The following is an 18831-nucleotide window of genomic DNA, read 5'->3' as shown; positions in this document are numbered from 1 at the left end:
TCAGGTATTAGTGATCTCAACCCAAAGTGAGTTTGAGTGGTCTCTTCAGTGTTCTTTGGAGCAGCCCAAACCAAGGGTACAGCATCACTGTGTGGGCTTCCTGAAATCTGTAGTTAGTTAAAATAGTAGACTCGTATGTGTTCTTGTCAAAGATTCAGAGGACTAGGGGTAAGCAGAGTCAAGACATCCAGTTTAAACCTAGACGTAGGGAACCACTGTGAGCTCAAGGTTAGGTGGCTACAGTAGAAAAAAGCCAGCCAGAGGAACTGGAAGTTTTTCTTGTGGTAAGTGGCTGCTGTGGCCAGATCTCAGCTGGCAGCAGCCCCAGGGTAACTTTTAAGTGAGGGAGGGTTTTGCCTGCTGAGCTTATAACCTTTACCAAGAAAGCTATTATTTTGCCTGCAGGCATGTATGTCTATATTGTTTATGAGCCAATATACGTTCTGGGAATTGAACCCAGGTCCTCTGGAAGTACAGTCAGTGCTCACAACCTCTGAGCCATCACTTCAGCTCTTGACCCCAAGCTTCTTTTAAGTGACAATGGTTTTGTTTTTGTTTTTACAAGACAGGGTTTCTCTGTATTGTTTTTGAGGCTGTCGGTCCAGCCTGGCCTCGAACTCACAGAGATTCCGCCTGCCTCTGCCTCCCGAGTGCTGGGATTAAAGGCGTGCGCCACCACCGCCCGGCAAGTGACAGTGGTTTAATGGAGGCATAAAGAGTAACTTTTATTGCTGTGGAGAGACACCATGACAATGGCAGTTCTTATAAAGGAAAACATTTAATTGGTTCTGGTTTAGTGTCAGAGGTCTAGTCCATTATTTATCTGTAACACAAAAAATAAAAGACCTATCCGGCTGCCTTTAATCCCAGCACTCAGAAGGCAGAGGCAGGCAGATCTGAGTTCGAGGCCAGCCTCAAACAATACAAAAAAACCCTGTCTCAAAAAAAACAAAAACAAAAAAAGACCCAAAGACTGATATTGGGGTTTCAGCTGAAGATCAGCCAAGCCAGTAGCTCTCAACTCAACCAAGCTGAAATGGCAATTCTATCTCCACAAATCCTGATGCAAAAGCTCTCTGGTCCTATCTCCTTTCTCTGCCCAGCCATATCCTCCTGTCTTTACCTCTCAAGTGCTGGGATCAAAGGCGTGAGCTGTTAGCTGTTACTCCAGGGTGGCATTGAACTCAAGAGAGTGTCTGCCTTTGTGTCCTGAATCCTGGGATTAAAGGTGTGTGCCACCACTGGGCCTAGCTTCTACAGCTAACTAGTGTGTTTGGCTTTGCTTTTGATATTTCAGGCAATCTTCATTAAATCATAAATAATACATCACATTTATCTTGAAGCATGGCAACATGCTGGCAGACCTTGGTTCTGGAGAAGGGCTGAGAGATCTCAAAGTGACACACTTCCTGCCTATGGTGCCACTCCCAATGGGCCAAGAGTTCAAACACCTGAGTTTATGGGGGCCATGCCTATTCAAGCCAACATAAAGGGCGAATCCATAACCATCCTGGGAAGCGGCATGCTGCTATAGAAGTAGGAGGTGGAGACCTAATTGGGAATGGTGTAGGCTTTTGAAACATACCCCATTGTAGGAGTGAATGCCACAAAGCTACCCGCCCAATAGGGCGGGGTCAAGGTAGAGAAAAAAGGAAGTGAAAGGAAAAGGGGCTTCCCTTTTGCTCCTGGAAGCCAGCCACGCTTCTGACTCCTGGTCAGTGGTCTCTCTCTCTCTCCCTGATAAATAAATATATTGTTTTTCCCTATATAGTATCGAATATCGTTATACCCCATGACAGCTCCTCCAACAAGGTCCCACCTCCCAGGCATTCCCAAACAGTCACACCATCTCCTTCTGAAAATCTCCCACGTGCTGGGATTACATTCCTGCCTGGTTGAGGCCAGCTGAAAGCAGCATTTCCTATCAAGTCACTTGAGCAATAGTCAGGTAGGTTTCCCAGCGTTTGTAGTCCTAGTACTGAAATGACCTAGATTATGAAAGTGTAGTTGATTATTCGTTATTTCTGCCTTACATGAGTCCACCCCAACATTTTCTCTGTGTGTAACCCTGGCTGTTCTGGAACTCACTCTGTAGACCAGGCTGGCCTCAAACAGATCTGCCTGCCTCGGCCTCCTCCTGCTGGGATTCAAGGAGTGCACCACCATGTCCAGGTTTGCATGAGGTTTTTTTTTGTTTTTTCGAGACAGGGTTTCTCTGTGGCTTTGGAGGCTGTCCTGGAACTCCCTTGGTAGTCCAGGCTGGTCTCGAACTTACAGAGATCCACCTGCCTCTGCCTCCCGAGTGCTGGGATTAAAGGTGTGCGCCACCAACGCCCGGCTTGCATGAGTTCTTATATTAAGGGTCTAGGAGTATTTAAAATCCATTAGTACCACACAAGGAGCTTCATTCCAAGGCCAGTGTGATAGAGGACAGGGAAATGGCCAAGCATGAACTTTTTGTGGTTTACAAAATGTTGCCCTGGAAGCCAAGAAAGACTATGTTTATTCCATCCACTCAACTCAAGTTGCTACATACAAAACTTCTGTACAGGGCTCCAGGAGCACAGATGGTAAAGGCAGCAAGCCCTCCTTTTCACGAAGGTCCCCCGTGCTCTGGCTGGTAGTTAGTTTGGAGAACTGTGGGGTGCTGACAACTCACACAAATGGGCCTGGAAACAGGGTCATTCCATTGCTTCCACAGCCTCCTCACCAGCACTGTCTGAAAGCTCTTCAGCAGATTCTTTCTCCAGTAGACAGCTTCTTGAAACAGACTTCCTAATGGCTTCCCGCTCCCCTAGAGGGACGGAAGATATCCTTGGGCATCATCTTAACCACTGAGCCTCAGGCACTGCATGCCCTGGCCTGTTGGCCTACCTTCATCAGTGCAATTCTGCAACAGGATCAACAGCTGTCTCCGGTTGTACTGAATCAGGAATTTCTGACAGGTTCTAATTGTACCTGGAGCATGAGAGAGCTTTTGTGGATAACAGCTTTGTGAGACAGACACTGTCTTTCAGGGACGGGGTGAGTTGGTGAGAGGAACATCTTGTTCTTAGTGGGACAGAGGAAGACCCACCCGCCTGCCAGGACTGCGCTCCAAACCCCGTACTTCATGAAAACAGCCACGATACACGAGCTACCTCCACTCTTACCTCCCACATGTAACGTGTTGAGAAAACATGGATACCGGTGTCCTTTGTTCTCCAGATGCGTGATGAAAGGGAGAGCTGACCACACAAGCTGGTAGAAATCCTTTCGGCATCGCAGTAGCACTACTCCAGTGTAGGCATTGAGGTATCGAACTACAGTAGGAAGGGAAAACTGGAGAACTTCCCATTAACAGAATTAAACAGGAAACCCCAGCATGTACCAGTGACTGTTCCAGACAAATGTCTGGGTGGACACATCACTTCGTAGATTTGTGATGTTTTGCTTGCACGTATGTATATGCACATGTGGGCTGGGTGTCAACCTCTGGGACCGGCATTAAATAGTTGCCATGTGGTGCTTTGGAATGGAACTCTGGTCCTCTGAAAAAGCCACAAATGCTCTTAACTGCTGTCCCACCAGTCTCGCTAAAAAAAATTGTTGAAAGGTTTTGTTTTTCCTTTCAGATAGTCCAGTCATGTCATCCTGGCTAGACTAGAACCTTTCTGCCACGATGCCCAGCTTGAAATTAAATTTTAGGATAACCCTTCCACTATCCACTCAGATCAATAAATGGAGAGAGAAAAGCTCCACCATTAGTAAAGTAGCCGGGGAGAAAAAAAAACTTGCTGGGAAAACTGGTGTCATTACAACCGAGTTCTGTAGGTCCCTCTTTAACATAGTCTCACCCAAAGCAAGAAAGCTTTGTTTACGCGTGTTTAATTCTGCAGAATTCACGTTTAAGCTTATGATAAAAGGGGTTATTGTAGCATTCGGAGAAAAAGAAGGCTTTCGAGCTTATCTCGCTTTTCCACATGAGGATTCCTGAACACTCGTCCGTCAGAGACGCTTTTAAACTTTAAGGGATAAATATGACATTTTAAAACGTGCTAACGTGACCTGTCAAGTCATAGCTCTTACAAGGAATTCTGCACGGCTAATTTCACCTAGCCTAGTAACTTAAACGGAATACCCTCCACCCCCAACACACACACACACACACACGGTGCTGGATATTGAACCTTCCGCCTTGTGATGCTGTGCGATTCCTAGGCCTTTCTAGAATCCTCCAGTATCGTGCCAACAGCGCCGTGCGCTCCGGCGCGGCGCCCCCGTACCTGCAAAGCCCACCGAGCAGGCGGCGGCGCCGAAAGTCCCGTGCACCCGGGCGATCGTGTCGCGGACGAGGCCGCCCAGTACGCGGTCGTCCAGGCTTAGGCGGCAGCGCGCGTCCTCTGACACCAGCTCGCACAGAAGGTACCTGCGGGGGACGGAGAGGTGAGCGCGGCCCAGGCACGCCGCCGCCACGGGGGTGCGGGAAGAATGCCGCTTACCTGTGTTTGAACCGTACCATGGCGTCTGCGCCGGATGCGGGAGGGAGGCGGAACTGGGCCCGATAGGCGGAGCGCCCAGTCAATCCCCACGCCCCGCCTTGCGCGGAGAGTGTAAGAGCGCATGCGTCCGCCTCAGGCTGGCCCTGGGAATTTCTCTGGGTGAGCCTGTGCTTGCCAGTGTCGGACGGTGAGCTTTAGAGGCCAGCCCTGCACGAGAATGCCCCGGGAATCGGAAGTCAGAGCAGAGGCTTTCCCATACAGCCAGATACGCTAATTCTTTAGGGACTCTCGACAGTTTTGTGGAGATTTTTATCAATTGGTTTGCAAAAACAATATAGTACTTTCCCTCCCTCCGTTCCTCCTTTTCTTTATTTGTCTTATGCTCCCCAAGCTAACCCCAGACTGACTGTGTAGCTAAGGATGACCCCAGGTTTCTGATCCCTTGCCTCTCCCTAGCAAGCGCTGGGATTACCAGCGTGTGCCACCCACCACACGCAGACCCTTTGTTTTCTGTTAAGAATATGGATTATGAGCCCAGGACAACCAAGGCTACACAGAGACACCAGAACAAAAGGGCGCGGGGTGTGGGAGCATGCTATTTATTTGAATATCTTTGTGTGTGTGACTTAAAAAAACAAAACAAAAATCAGGATTTCACTCTACCTCCAACTGGAGTGGAACTGGAAGCAATTATGCCTCAGTTTCCCAAGAGCTGGGGTTACGGGGGTGTGCTAGGTTCACATCACTTAAACTTGTATGTAAAGTGCATATTCTTCTTGTTGTTTTGTGAGACAGGGTTCTCTGTTTAACAGCCCTGACTGTCCTGTAACTCACTCTGTAGACCAGGTTGGCCTCTGCCTCCGGAGTGCTGGGATTAAAGGCATGGGTAACATAGTGAAGACTGGTATGACATAAAGCATTTCAGTACTCTGTAAATTCCTAGGCCCTGGCCAAAGTCCTTAGAGAGAAGGAGCCACTTCTGTAGGGATGGGTAGGTGTCACCAGGCCTTGGCCTTGATGTATGTATTTTACGACATGCCTGTCCCGTGCAACATGGCTATAAGTCTGCTCCTTGCATGTATTTTCATGTCACCTGTGCTGCTACTAATTTATTCCTCATCTGCCATGTATTGCAGTGTTTAAATGCACCACTAAATCGGTTAGTATTCCCACATACACATTGCTTACAGGTTTTCTTGTTATCCCGAGGTAATTTTTTTTTTTTTTGGTTTTTCAAGACAGGGTTTCTCTGTATTGTTTTGGAAACTGTCCTGGAACTCACTCTTGTAGACCAGGCTGGCCTCGAACTCACAGAGATCTGCCTGCCTCTGCCTCCCGAGTGCTGGGATTAAAGGTGTGCGCCACCAACGCCCGGCCCGAGGTCATTTCTTTTAATTAGATTTATCTCTTTGTTGTATAAATGTGTAGGCGTGTACTTGCCACGGCTGGAGTTTTGACAGTTGGTCCTCTCCTACCATGGGATCAAACTCAGGTGGTCAGACTTGGCAGCCACTGCCCTCACCTCACGGCCTCACCTGGCCGGGTGTGGCAACAAAGCAAGACATCTTTCGCAGCAGCTGATCGTTTGCAAGATCCAGGATAAATTCCCAATCTCCCCATCGCCCACAAGTTTGGGGGACCAAAGCTCTCTCTCTCTCTTGGCAGGCTGCAATCACCATCTCGAACCACCGTCGCCAGTGTCCTTCTTTGCCGGTAGGCGGTGCCAGAGACCCACAGTGTGCCAGAGCTCAACCCAGCCTGGGAACAACAGCCTCGCCATCCTCCTGCCTCCCTAAAAATAGCATCCCTGACACTTCCCGGTATCAGTCTGTCAATCCTAACCCTGCGCCCATTTTATAGATGCGGTTCAGGCCCGGGTCAGTGTCAGCTACCTAATACGGAACAGGTCCAGAATTCAACCTGGAGCATTCTGTCTCCAAAGTCCCTGCCTGCCGTGGTGCGCTCCAGTCTACTCCTGTGCTCACTGCCCACTTAGTGTAACATAACCGTGGGCGTGGGTTTGGATCCCCGTCCTCCTACGCTGGCCAGGTGCTGTCACGGAGGACAGCAAGTCCCGAGAGCTCAGTTCCCCCCTCTAGTTCCGAATATTAGGAATTATTAGGGTGGAGGTAGGATTCACTGTCACGGGCCGGCACAGTGAGTGCCCAGTGAACTAGTAAATGGTGACGAATGACTGACACCAGGAGAAAACACCTCGATCCCAGCCAGTCATCCAGGATGGTGCCACCGGGCCAGACGCCCCCGGTGGGCCGCCGGCGGCGCAGCCTCTCCCGGTGGTAATTAGCCCCCGCTCTCGGATCAGCCAGCCGCTAATTACACGTCTCCTAATGAGGCCGGCGGCTGTTTGCAATCACCCGGGTCCCCGCCGCGCGGGGGCGGGAGTCGTGGGCCAGCGTCAGGCAGAGGAAGGGACTGCGGCTTAGCGAGGCGGACGCACGCAGGCATGACTCACGCAGGGATGGAGCCTAATCCCTGCTGAGCCCAAACCTGTGCGCTGAGCCCATTCATCACCCACCGCCTGCATCCGTGCGGTGGCGGCGCTTACTATTATTACGGTGGTTCTAAACCAGGTCAGATGGTCAGATGTGCGTGGATTGGATCGGATCAGGGTGACTGGAGGTTGGGTTCCCTCCCCTTCGGGGCTGACGGGTCCCACTCCCAAGCTGGCCCTTAGGATCAACTACAGAACCAAAGGTTAGCTCCAGCAACGCAATAGAAAAGCCTGTTTTGGCCAGGCGTTGGCCAGGAACACACTATGTAACTCATGTTAGCCTCAAACTCACAGAGGTCCACCTGGCTCTGCCTCCTGAGTGCTAGGATTAAAGGCTTGCACTACTATGCTCGGCTTTTGGGTGCTGGGGAATGTATTGTGGGTGCTAGGCAAGTGCTGTGCTATGCTATCAAGGTACACCCCGGGTCCCTGTGTCACTCTCGGGTGCTTTTGGCACTGAGCAAGTCTCTTTTAGAGTCTAGATGCAGCCATGAAGGATGGTGGCTGAGGGGACTCGAACCTGCTTGGCAGTTTCTACAGCAGTATGGGGATAGTTTAGGCAGTTTCCATTTGCTTGGCCAGGGGTCTGGGGAACAAGTTCTCACTGCCCTATGAACATTGTTTCCAGTCACTGGTTTTGGGGACAAGTGGCTCCCCAAATGGATGTAAAGTCCCAAGTGCAGCACCCTTTCATTTAGTTCTTTCTCCACTAGGAATTATACCACAGAGATTTTCTTTTTTAAAAAATATTTATTTATTGTGTATACAGTCTTCTGCCTGCCAGAAGGCACCAGATCTCATTCAAGGTGGTTGTGAGCCACCATGTGGTTGCCGGGAATTGAACTCAGGATCTCTGGAAGAACAGTCAGTGGTTTGCTGAGCCATCTCTCCAGCCCGGAGATTTTCTTTTTTTAAGTGTATGTTTTGCCCGTTTGAGTATCTGAACACCACATGCCTGCAGTATTTTGGGAAGCCAGAAGAGGGCGTCAGATCCCCTAGAACTAGAGTTACAGATGGTTGGTTGTGAGCCTTCATGTGGGCGCTGGGAACAGAACGTCCTCTGGAAGAGCTGCCAATGTTCTGAACTGCCAAGGAGCCTCTCCAACCCCGCACAGTGATCGATATTTTTCTTATTTGACCCAGCAAAAGGCACCTTGGTGTCTATTCGAAAGATGTGTGTGTGTGTAGGATTGGACAGCCACGGACCAGGGAATGTTCTAAATACTTTGCACAGTTTAAGTCACTTAACCCTCAAAGTTACTTTGTAAGGCATGTACTCCATGTTATTAATCCTATGTTATAGAGCAACATTTGATCCAGATAGGTTGGTGAGGTTTTTGCTTGTTTTGTTTTAAGGGAGCAGTTGAAACAGGTCTCATTGACTATCATTGGATGGCCTGGAATTCAGGGTTAGGCTGACCTTACCCTGCCTGCTTCTGCCTCCCCAGTCGTGGGATCAAAGCCCTGTATGGATGTATCAACTCCTATAGCACATTTAACTACAATCCATATAGCTTTTCTGTCTTTATTTGCATGGGAAATTTCCAGAAGGCGACACAAGAAGCTGTTGATGGTGGCTGTCTCTGGGGAGAGAAATTAGAAGTGTTAAGTAGGAAGAGAGATTCACTTCTTATCCTGTGATTTTTTTTAAGAGTCCCCTGTAGCCCAGGCTGTCCTTGACTTGTTTGCTGTGTAGCCCAGGACGGCCTGGAGCTCCCTGCTTCACCGGAGTAAAGGGATCACAGGTGTATGACACCACACTTTGTTTCATACAGGGCTGGGAATTGAACCCAGGCTTCCTGCACACTAGTCAAGAGCTCTGCCAAGTAAGCTACAGCCCTATACACGCCTCCCAACTCCCCCCATAGTTTGAAACAGGGTGTCACTATGTAGCTCAGGCTGGCCTTCACTTTTTGCTTTATACAGACTCGTTCCATAGCCCTGGCTGGTCTGGAACTCCTCTGACTTGGAATGTTCCTTCCTGCCTCTCACTAGGGTTGCAGGTAGGAGCCGTTGCCCTCAGCTCCCATGTTTATCTGATGTTGGGCACTGTGTGGTCGTCATCCCCCATTCCTGCGTTAAAATCCCAGCCTCGCCATGATGTAAGGGGGCACTTTGGAGGTGACTGGGAAATGATTGTTATGAGGTTGCAATCCTCATGAATGGAAATGGTGTCCCTACGAGAGGAGCCCCAGAGAGCTCTCTTACCCCTCCTGCCATGCAGGGGACATCCAAGAAGACAGCTGTGTGTAATCCAGGAAGTGGGCCCTAATCACACACCAAGTGCGGACTTTGCCAGAATTGGGAACAAAAAAATGTTCATTGTTTAAACCACACGGTGGTGTTTTGTCACAACAGTCTGAATAGATGACTAGACACATGTATAGGTTGGTTTCATAAGTTAAAGCAGTCACCGGACCCAGTCCCCCAAAGTGTATTATCACTACTATTCACCTCAGCTGAGGAAATAGAGCTGAGCCCACTGAGGTGATCTGACAGGCTTGGCAAAGGGAATGCTGGGATTATTATAGATGAGCCAAGACACCCTGCTGGTCCCTTGCCTCCCCCGAATCTCAGTTTCTTCCTTATGATGATTAGACGGTTTCTGTCAGGCCTGAGAAGGCACCTCGCTCGCTCGCTCACTCGCCACCCCATCTTTTCTGAGTGTAAACTCAAAGCAGCCTCTTGAGATCCGCTGGTCCAACCTGCTCCAAACAGCCGGGCCAGTCACTTTACTCCAGTAGAACTTGCTTGGAATCGGTCCTCTCTTGTTATCCCAGCATGGTGGTCATGTTCAGAGCCGGTCCATTGCCTCAGCTGGAAAAGGGGCAGAGTCACAGGAGCCTTGGGTGGCCAACATCCAGGGCACATCTGTGATGGACAGCCTCCCGGTTCGGGATGTTCCCAGCACCTTCCCACCGCTCACGCTTGGAGGGAGAAGGGCCTCAAAATAGCTGTTGCTTCCCCAGCCCGGCGCTAGGCCAGAGACAGGAATAGACATCTGGGGGTGGCTGCCTCAGCCTCCCTCCGGGCCTTTGGGGGCTGGAAATAGGCAGAGGCCAGCCCCCTTCCCCAGGGTGGTCTGTATGGAAGATGCTCCAGTGGTCTTCATGTGGTAACCTGTCTGTGACAGCCCAGGCATCCGAAGTGTTCCTCTGTCCCCACTGGTCAGTCACCACTAGCGCCGGCCAGTCAGTGGTCATTGCCTGGCTGGTTCGAACGGCCTGACGTTCCCTTTACCACTGCCTCCCTCCTGCAGTCCTCTTGTAGCCCAAGGAGGGCTGTTAGCCAGAGTCACAAGACTGAGGCAGGGGCCAGAATACGAGCTGAGGTAGCATGGGCTTTAGAGAGGTGGGAGACAGGGTGGTGGTTTGAGGGCTAAGGAGTCAGCCTGCCCGGTCTGTAGCTAGCCTCCACATCCTGTGTCCTGTAGGCCCTTGGGCCTCAACTCTCTGATCCATAAAGTGAGTGGAATAAACTGAATGTGGTGATGGGTGGCTATAATCCCAACACATGGGAGGCTAGCCTGGGCTAAACACCAAGGCCCTATCCCCTCCATACCAAATAATGTTAAAATATTGAGCACAATAAACACCTACCTCCTTGTTTTTGTTTTTCGAGACAGGGTTTCTCTGTGTAACAGTTCTGGCTGTCCTGGAACTCACTTTGTAGACCAGGCTGGTCTTGAACTCTCAAAGATCCATCTGCCTCTGCCTCCCAAGTGCTGGGATTAAAGGCATGTGCCAGAGCTGGGAGATGGCTCAGTGGTTAAGAGCACTGGCTGCTCTTCCAGAGGACCTGGGTTCAATTCTCAGCACCCATGTGGCAGCTCACAGCTGTCTGTAATCCCAGTTCCAAGGGATCCAACACCCTCATACAGGCGAGCCAATGTACATGAAATAAAAATAAATAAATCATTTTTATTTTATTTTATTTTTTTTGGTTTTTCGAGACAGGGTTTCTCTGTGGCTTTGGAGGCTGTCCTGGAACTAGCTCTTGTAGACCAGGCTGGCCTCGAACTCACAGAGATCCACCTGCCTCTGCCTCCCGAGTGCTGGGATTAAAGGCGTGCGCCACCAACGCCCGGCAAATAAATCATTTTTTAAAAAAAGCATGTGCCACCACCGCCCAGCTATAACACCCACCTCCTATAGTGGTTGTGACAGCCAAATGAGTTGACTCGTCAATGTCATTATGATTGGTGTTTCCTTACCACATTTTTCAATGTTACAGCATTGGGTGAGTACCTACTATGTGCTGGGTACCACCACTAAGTCTAGATTAGTGTAGCTCACATGATAGGAGGCCTTCTCTGAGCCACCAGGCTGACCCAGAACTCAGAGATCCACCCGCCTCTGCCTCCGGAATGCTGGGATTAAAGGTGTGTGCCACCATTTGGGTACTCAGTGTTTTTCTTAGACACATTCTCCCCTTTTATTCTTCACCATAGCCCCTGAAGAGTTATTACCACAGCTCCCTTTTACACAAGTGGGGAGAAAGGGTCAGAGAGCTGCAGTCCTTACCTCAGGCCACACAGCCGGAAACTAGAAGAGGCTGGCCGTGAAAGGCTTCCTGTGCAGTGCTCTTTGTGGGGAGGTGGACAAACCACTCAGCTGTTAGCTCTGGGCTGGGCTCCTGTCAAGCACAAGGAGAGGGGTTGCACTCCCTGCTGCTATGGCATGCTTTCCCTGACCTCTGCCCCAGGTCTGTGATTGGCAGGGTCTCTTGGGAAGAGGGAACGAGGGGAAGCCCCAGGCCAGGGGAATTAGCAGCATCCAGAAGCGCCAGTCTTTGGGCTTCCTGGCCTGCTCTGTCTGTGGTGGAAGAGACTGGCTGCTAAGAAGGCTGGAGAAGCTTGCGACAGGCTAAGACGGGATAAATGTGTGTCCAGAGATGAACCGAATCATCCTGTGACATGAGAGAGGGCTTCCTGGAGTTGGCACGTCCGAGATGGAGAGAGGCAGTGGCCCGACATAGGGAAGAGCATCTCCTAGGCAGGGAAAGTAATGAGTCCCAGAGGCTGAGTAGTAGGGGCGGAAATGGGGGAGGGCGTCTGGGCCAAAGAGAAGGGCAGGGGGTGGTGCCTCGGGGGCCTTACTGCCCACACTAAGGAGCTTGCTTCCTGTTTGGAGGACTGAGGAAGGTTCTAGAAGGAAGCTTCCATCTAATTGCTGGGGAGGAACGGGGACCTGGTAGAAAAACTCAGCTGCCTTCGAAGAAGAGAAAAAAGACCAGGGAAGTAGGGATAAAAGTGGGAGGCCCTGTAAAGTGGTTAGAGGTCACAATGGTGAGGCCAGTGAGATGCCTCAGTGGGCAAAGGTGCTTGCTGCCAAGCATGGTGACCTGAGTTCAGTCCCTGGGACCCACATGATGATGGAAGGAAAGCAAGTCTTGAAAGCTGAACTCTGAACTCCACACATATACTGTGGTCCATAACCCATACACACACACATACACTCACACATACACACCCATACTCATACACACCCATACACACACTCACACACACCCATGCACACACATACACGCATACACAAAACCAAATACACACATGCACACACTCACACACAAAACCAAATACACAGTACGCACTCACACACGCACACACTCACACACACTCACACACGCACACAAGCACACACACTCATACACACCCATACACACACTCACACATACACACCCATGCACACACATACACTCACACACAAAACCAAATACACACACGTATACACTCACACACACACTCATACACACCATACACACTCACAGATACACACTCACACACACCATACACACTCACAGATACACACCCATGCACACACATACACTCACACACAAAACCAAATACACACACGTACACACTCATACACACACACGCACACATTCACACACACTCACATGCACACACCACACACATGCACACACTCACACACTCACACGCTCACACACACGCGCGCACACGTGCACACACACGCACACACAAGTAACTTTTTTGTTGCTGCAGTGTTTCACAGTGTAGTTCTGGCTGATTTGGAACTCACTCTGTAGATCAGGCTGGCCTTGAACTCCCAGAGACCAGCCTGCCTCTGTTTCCCCAAGTACTGGGATCAAAGATGTGTGCCATTATGTCCACTTTTTTTTAAAAGTTAACACCAGTGACATGTTGCTATGCAATGAGTCACCCTGAAACTTTGTGACTCTCAATAGCAACGTCTATTTTCTCATGCATCGAGGACAGATCTGCATAGGGGTCTCAGCGGGGACGCTGGGCAGCTGCAATGGCTCCATTCATGTGGGTAGTCGTCCTGTGAACTGTGAGCTGGACCCTTAGTTGGGACTGTTCGGCCTCAGTGCACTTCCATGTGACCTCTCCATGGGGCACAGCATGGCAGCTGGCTTCCGAAACCCAGAAGCCACAGGGCCCTGCACTATGGTGCCTGCTGGTAACCCTGGCTCTGGGAGGTGGAGACTGGAGGATCAGCACCCTGTAGAAAGCTGGGTGTGGCTTGCATGGTTGTGGCTTGCATGCCTGTAAGCCCAGCATCTGGGGTAGGGACAGGCAGATCTCAAGAGCCAGCTGGACTAGCCAAAATGGAGAAGTTCTGGTTCAGGGAGAGACCCTATCTCAAGGCAAAAAGGCAGAAAATGGTAGAGGAAGATCCCAGACATTGGGATGTGTGTACACGGGTACACATTCATATGCATTACATAACATGCACCCATACAAACACACACGCACATCAAAAATTAATAATAAAAGCGACTATGATGTCTTTTCTAGTCTGGTCTCAGACCATCACTTCTGCTGTAGTCTAATTGCCAACAGTCCCCAAAGCAGTCTGACTCAAGGAAGGGGACATAAAGTTTCTTTGCATGATTGTTTTATGTATGCATTGTAATATGTCCACTTGATGACATTCGGTATATTTGCAATGGTTTAGGGAATTAAGAAACCACTTTCCTACTTTCAAAACATTTTTATCTCCAGGCGGTGGTGGCCCACGCCTTTAATCCCAGCACTCGGGAGGCAGAGGTAGGCGGATCTCTGTGAGTTGAAGACCAGCCTGGTCTACAAGAGCTAGTTCCAGGACAGCCTCCAAAAAAAACCATACAGAGAAACCCTGTCTCAAAGAACAAGAAAACAAAACAAAACGAAACAAACATGTTTATCATTCCACACACAGGAAGCAACACTCACGGCTTCCACTCTATTCAGGCCCTGACAACCTCTAATCCAATTTCTCTCTCCATGGCTTTACCTATTGTGAACATTTCCTATAAAAGTCATCTTATGTGACCTTCTGTGTCTGGCTTCTCTTGCTTAGCTTAGTATCTTCAAGGTTCATCCAGGCTGTAGTACTGTAGTATTCCTTTTACGTCTATATATCCTCTCTCTCTCTCTCTCTCTCTCTCTCTCTCTCTCTCTCTCTCTCTCTCTCTCACTGGAAGGGTCTCTCTATTATGTATCCCTGGCTGTCCTGGAACTTGCTATGTAGACTAGCCTAGCCACAAACTCCCAGAGATCAGCTCGGTGTAGTGGCACACACCCTTTATCCCAGCACTTGGGGAGGCAGAGGCAGGTGGATCTCTGAGTTTGAGGCCAGCCTGATCTACAGAGCAAGTTCTGGGACAGACAGAGCTACATGGTGAGATCCTGTCTCTGAAACAAAACAAAACACAGAAAACCTCCTGGAGATCTACCTGCCTGTGCCTCCTGAGTGCTGGGATTGAAGGTGTGCGCCACACTACAATTTAATCGCTCGAATGTCTTTGTACATCCACTTGTAAATGATTGGCTGTTGTGGAGAGTCCTATGAACATTGGTGAACCAGTGTCTGTCTGAGAGCCTGTTTCGGTTTTTTAGGGATGGAATTATTGTTTTATAGTAATTCTATGTTTAACTTTTTGAGGCAATGCCAGACTTTTTCATAGTGGCCGAACCATTTTACACACCCACTGGCAACATTCGAATGTAGTGGACTGAATTCACGTATTAAGATCTAAACACCCAGCTTGATACGGTGAGGGGGCGGGACTTCGGAGAATAAGATGGTCTCCAGCCTCCTTGAGTGGGATAAGTACCCTTAAGAAAAGACTTCAGTAGAGTCAGGAGTTGTGGTGCATGCCTTTTATCCCAGCACTCAGAAGTCAGAGGCAGGTGTGAGTTGAAGCCCAGTCTGGTTTGCACAGTGAGTTCCAGGACAGCCAGAGTTACACAGTGAAACCCTGTCGCAAACAAAAAGACCTCAGTGGGGCTGGAGAGATAGCTCAGTGCTTAAGACCTCTTGCTGCTTTTGCAAAGGACTCAAGTTCAGTTCCCACATGGCAGCTCACAATCATCTGTAACTCCAATTCCAGAGAACCTGGGGCCCTCTTGCGGCCTCCACAGGCACCAGGCGCATGGGTGATGCACAGACAGGTGTGCATGCAAACACGCCCACACACATGAACTAAAACTTACAAAACCAGAGACTTCAGGGCTGGTGAGGTGACTCAGAGGGTGAAGGTGCTTGTAGGGCAAACCTGGCATCCTGAGTTTGATGCCTGGAACCCAAGTAAAGATTGAAGGAGAGAGCTAAGTCCACAAAATTGTTCTGTGCCCTCTGCAGACATGCAGTGACATGCATGCATCCCATCACACACACACACACACACACACACCATTAATAATAATAGCTTTTTTTAAAAAGGTGTCACTGTGCTGGCTAGTCTTTTCTCAACTTGACACAAACTCTAGTTACCTGGGGAGATGGAACATCAAATAAAATGTCCCCATCAGATTGGCCTGTGGTCAAGCCTGTAGGGCATTTTCTTAATTAGTGATTGATGGGGGAGGGCCATGGGGAGCAAGCCAGTAAGCAGCACCCTCCATGGCCTCTGCATCAGCTCCTGCCTTTAGGATCCTACCTGAACTCCCTGTATCATGGGCTCTGACTAAAGCATCTGAGATCTCTCCTACTGTCCCCTTAGCATACAACTATTTATTTTTATCTTACATGCATTGGGGTTTTGCCTGCATGTGTACCTGTGTGAGGGGTCAGAAGCCCTGGAACAGAGTTATAGACAGATGTGAATTGCCATGTAGCTGCTGGGAATTGAACCCAGGTCCTCCGGAGGAGCAGCCAGTACCCTAACTGCTGAGCCATCTCTCCAGCCCCGTGTGCGTATCTGTGTTTGGGAAGGGAGGACTTTCATGACCTAGCATGCAGGTGGAGGCCAAGGACTGCCCCGCAGGAGTCAGCTGTCCCAAGGATTTCACTCTCGTCATTAGACTTGGCCACAGGGCTTTGACCCACTGAGCCATCTTGCCTGCCCTCTTTTAATTAAAAAAGATCATTTACATGTGTCTCTGTGTGTGGGGTCAGGTGGGGTGCCCCTAGAAGTCAGAAGAGCATATGCTACCCACTGAGCCATTTTTCCAGCTCTATCTTTAATTTTTAAAAGGAGAGGTTGGGTTGAGTGTGGTAGCACTTGGGAAACAGAGGCAGGCACATCCCCTCAGCCTTCCGAGGGCTGGCATTGGAGGTGGGGCTGCTATGCCAAGATAGGGGTACCCACTTTCACGTTTATTCATTTCCTTTCTTTTCTCTTTCTTCTTGAGGGTCTCGCTTTGTAGGCCTGGCTGTCTGGCTTGGCCGGCCTGAAATTCTATAGACCAGACTGGCTGCAGACTCGCAGGGATCCACTTTCGTCTGCCTCCTGACTGCTGGGAGACATCCTTTCTGAGATGAAGCCATGGCAGCTAGGGAAGCCTGGGGAGGAGGAGGAGGTAGATGAGCAAAGAACTCAATCCCAGACACAGCGTTGAGTCTGAGGCCTCAAGAGCCCTGTGGATCAAATAAACGATAAATGCTGTATGGAAAGGTCCTGGGACCTACTCAACAAATATTTATGGAACATTTCATACCAATGCTAGCTAATATTATGTGTTATTAACCAAGGGCCAGGGGCTTTGCAATGGAAAAAAATTAGCATCTCTCTCCTCTCTCTCTCTCACTCTCTCTCTATATATATATGTATATTTTTTCCCCACAACAATCCTATAGGATAAGTATTAGTTTTTCTAATACTAACAGAAGGGAAGCCGCATTGCAAACTAACACAGGGTCAGTCTAAAGCAAGAGGGAGCCCTTGCCAGTCCCCCTGACATCTCCCCTACCCGAAGGTCAGCCTTGGGATACTGCACCCCCTTACTGGGTGTCCTCTGTGTTCCTGTGTCTGGGTGAGGGAGGATAGAGCCCCTCACACACTGCCAGGCACCAAGGCCATCCGTCACTCGGAGCAGAGGCTAAACAGCGGGTGGGTGGCCAGCCAAGGCTGTTTCTTAACAGTGCAGGGCAGAGGATCAGCTTGCCCTGAGCCTAACTGGCCTGACTGTGGAGGAAAGGGTCCTTGCTCCTGTCAAGAACGTTTTAGGCCACACTTCTGAGCGTTCCTCAGAACAGCAAGGAAGATCCGGAATGTCCTAGAGGAGGGGTGAGGTGGCATGTCACCCCTATCTGTCTGTGCTAGCCCCCTTCTGATCTCACCCATCCTCCACCTCAGCTAACGCTAGTCTCCTTGCATTTCAGCCTCAGGGCCTTTGCACTCAGTGTTCTCACCATCTGGAACCTTCTGTTTCCTGGACTTGCCTTGTCTTATTGCATCTCAGCTCATATGTCAACCTCTTCAAAGTACTTTTCTCTGGACAAATTGCCCTACTTAATGCTGCCCCTACCAGCCAGCACACGGAGCCAGATGGCCTGGGTATAAATGCCAGCTCTACCTCCCAATGGCTGTGTGACATTAGGAAGATGACTTCACCTCTCTCTGCTGTCATTCCTACACGTATAAGACAGGGGTGGTGGTATTGCCTTGAATGGCATATTGTGTGTGTGTGACTGACACACACTGTTTAACATGTTAGCAATGCCCCGCCTGTAGAACATGCTTTAGAAAGATTTGGCCTTTTTTGTTTGTTTTTTGTTTTGTTTTGCAGAATGTTGTGACATATTACTGTATCCCCAACACTTCAGAGATGGAAGCAGAAGGATCAGGTGCTAAGGGCCATTCTCATTCTGAACAAGATAGTGAGTCTGAAGCTAGCCTGCTCTACATGAGACCCTGTGTCGACAACAATGTTAGGTTTTGCTCACACAGTATTTTTTCCCCCTTCCTGAAATTACTCTGGCTGTTGAGTTGTTGTTTGGTTCTCTTGTTTCATCCAATTAGAATAGGAGTCCTGTGGGAACAAGGTCCTGGTGGTCTGTTTTGTGCAATGTTGTCACCTCCGCTATACGGGACAGTGCCTGGCACACAGGAGGGAGACAGGCTGCAGCGTCTGCTTGCTGCCTCGCCAGTGGGCAGCACCTACTCCCATTCCCCCCACTACCCCCCAGGGGAGCGGAAGGAGGAAGGGGAACTGCCTCTTCCCCTGTCTGCCCCCCATTATCCATAGAGCCAGGGAACAAAAATCTAGACTCCCCAGGATTAGGGTCTCCCACGACTGCCCCTTGTTCAGCAGCTAGGGAAACCGAGTGTGGAAAAAGAATGCTCTCACTGTTAGTCTCACCACGGAGCACACTAAGGGAAAGTAATCCTGCAAGGCAATCCCTGTTTGTAAAAATGGTGTGCCACGCCCCAAACGGGCTAGCAAGCACACGTGGCCAAGCTGATCTCTGTCGTTCATACTTATTACACGTGGTGACTGTGTCTCATCCCATTGGTTGGAGATCAACTGCATGACCAGACTCAACTGGCTAAACTGGCACAAAGGGGAAGGGAGAGGGTAGGAACATGTGGGCCTGTGTTTGGCTAACTACTTTTTTTTTAAAGACTTATTTATTGTATATACAGTGT

At 49.7% G+C, this 18831-nt stretch overlaps 1 protein-coding gene and 1 long non-coding RNA gene across 2 annotated transcripts in view; both read right to left on the bottom strand.

The window, feature by feature from the left end:
• Window positions 1-2485: 2485 nt before the first annotated feature.
• Pop5 (POP5 homolog, ribonuclease P/MRP subunit) lies at window positions 2486-4592 on the bottom strand. The gene is made up of 5 exons (XM_005078968.3): window positions 4482-4592; window positions 4266-4408; window positions 3153-3302; window positions 2875-2958; window positions 2486-2794 (listed from the first exon to the last, which is right to left on the bottom strand). The coding sequence occupies exons 1-5, from the start codon at window positions 4499-4501 to the stop codon at window positions 2682-2684; spliced, it is 510 nt and encodes a 169-aa protein (XP_005079025.1). The 5' UTR covers window positions 4502-4592; the 3' UTR covers window positions 2486-2681.
• A 6440-nt stretch (window positions 4593-11032) lies between these two features.
• LOC121133951 overlaps window positions 11033-18831 on the bottom strand; it is a 36060-nt gene continuing 28261 nt past the window's right edge. Inside the window, exon 3 of the long non-coding RNA XR_005870961.1 lies at window positions 11033-11628. This is a non-coding gene — a long non-coding RNA (uncharacterized LOC121133951). The remainder of the gene's footprint in view (window positions 11629-18831) is intronic.

This window comes from Mesocricetus auratus, unplaced genomic scaffold (assembly GCF_017639785.1).
Source record: "Mesocricetus auratus isolate SY011 unplaced genomic scaffold, BCM_Maur_2.0 Super-Scaffold_100025, whole genome shotgun sequence".
NCBI classification, from domain to species: Eukaryota; Metazoa; Chordata; class Mammalia; order Rodentia; family Cricetidae; genus Mesocricetus; species Mesocricetus auratus.
This window is presented reverse-complemented; position numbering and strand designations above follow the sequence as displayed.

Coding starts and splice junctions, on each gene's coding strand:
- Pop5 (XM_005078968.3), bottom strand. CDS start 4,501: ATGGTACGGTTCAAACACAG. Junction 2,959..3,152: donor CAACACGTTACATGTGGGAG/GTAAGAGTGGAG, acceptor CTCATGCTCCAG/GTACAATTAGAACCTGTCAG. Junction 2,795..2,874: donor GCAGAATTGCACTGATGAAG/GTAGGCCAACAG, acceptor CCGTCCCTCTAG/GGGAGCGGGAAGCCATTAGG.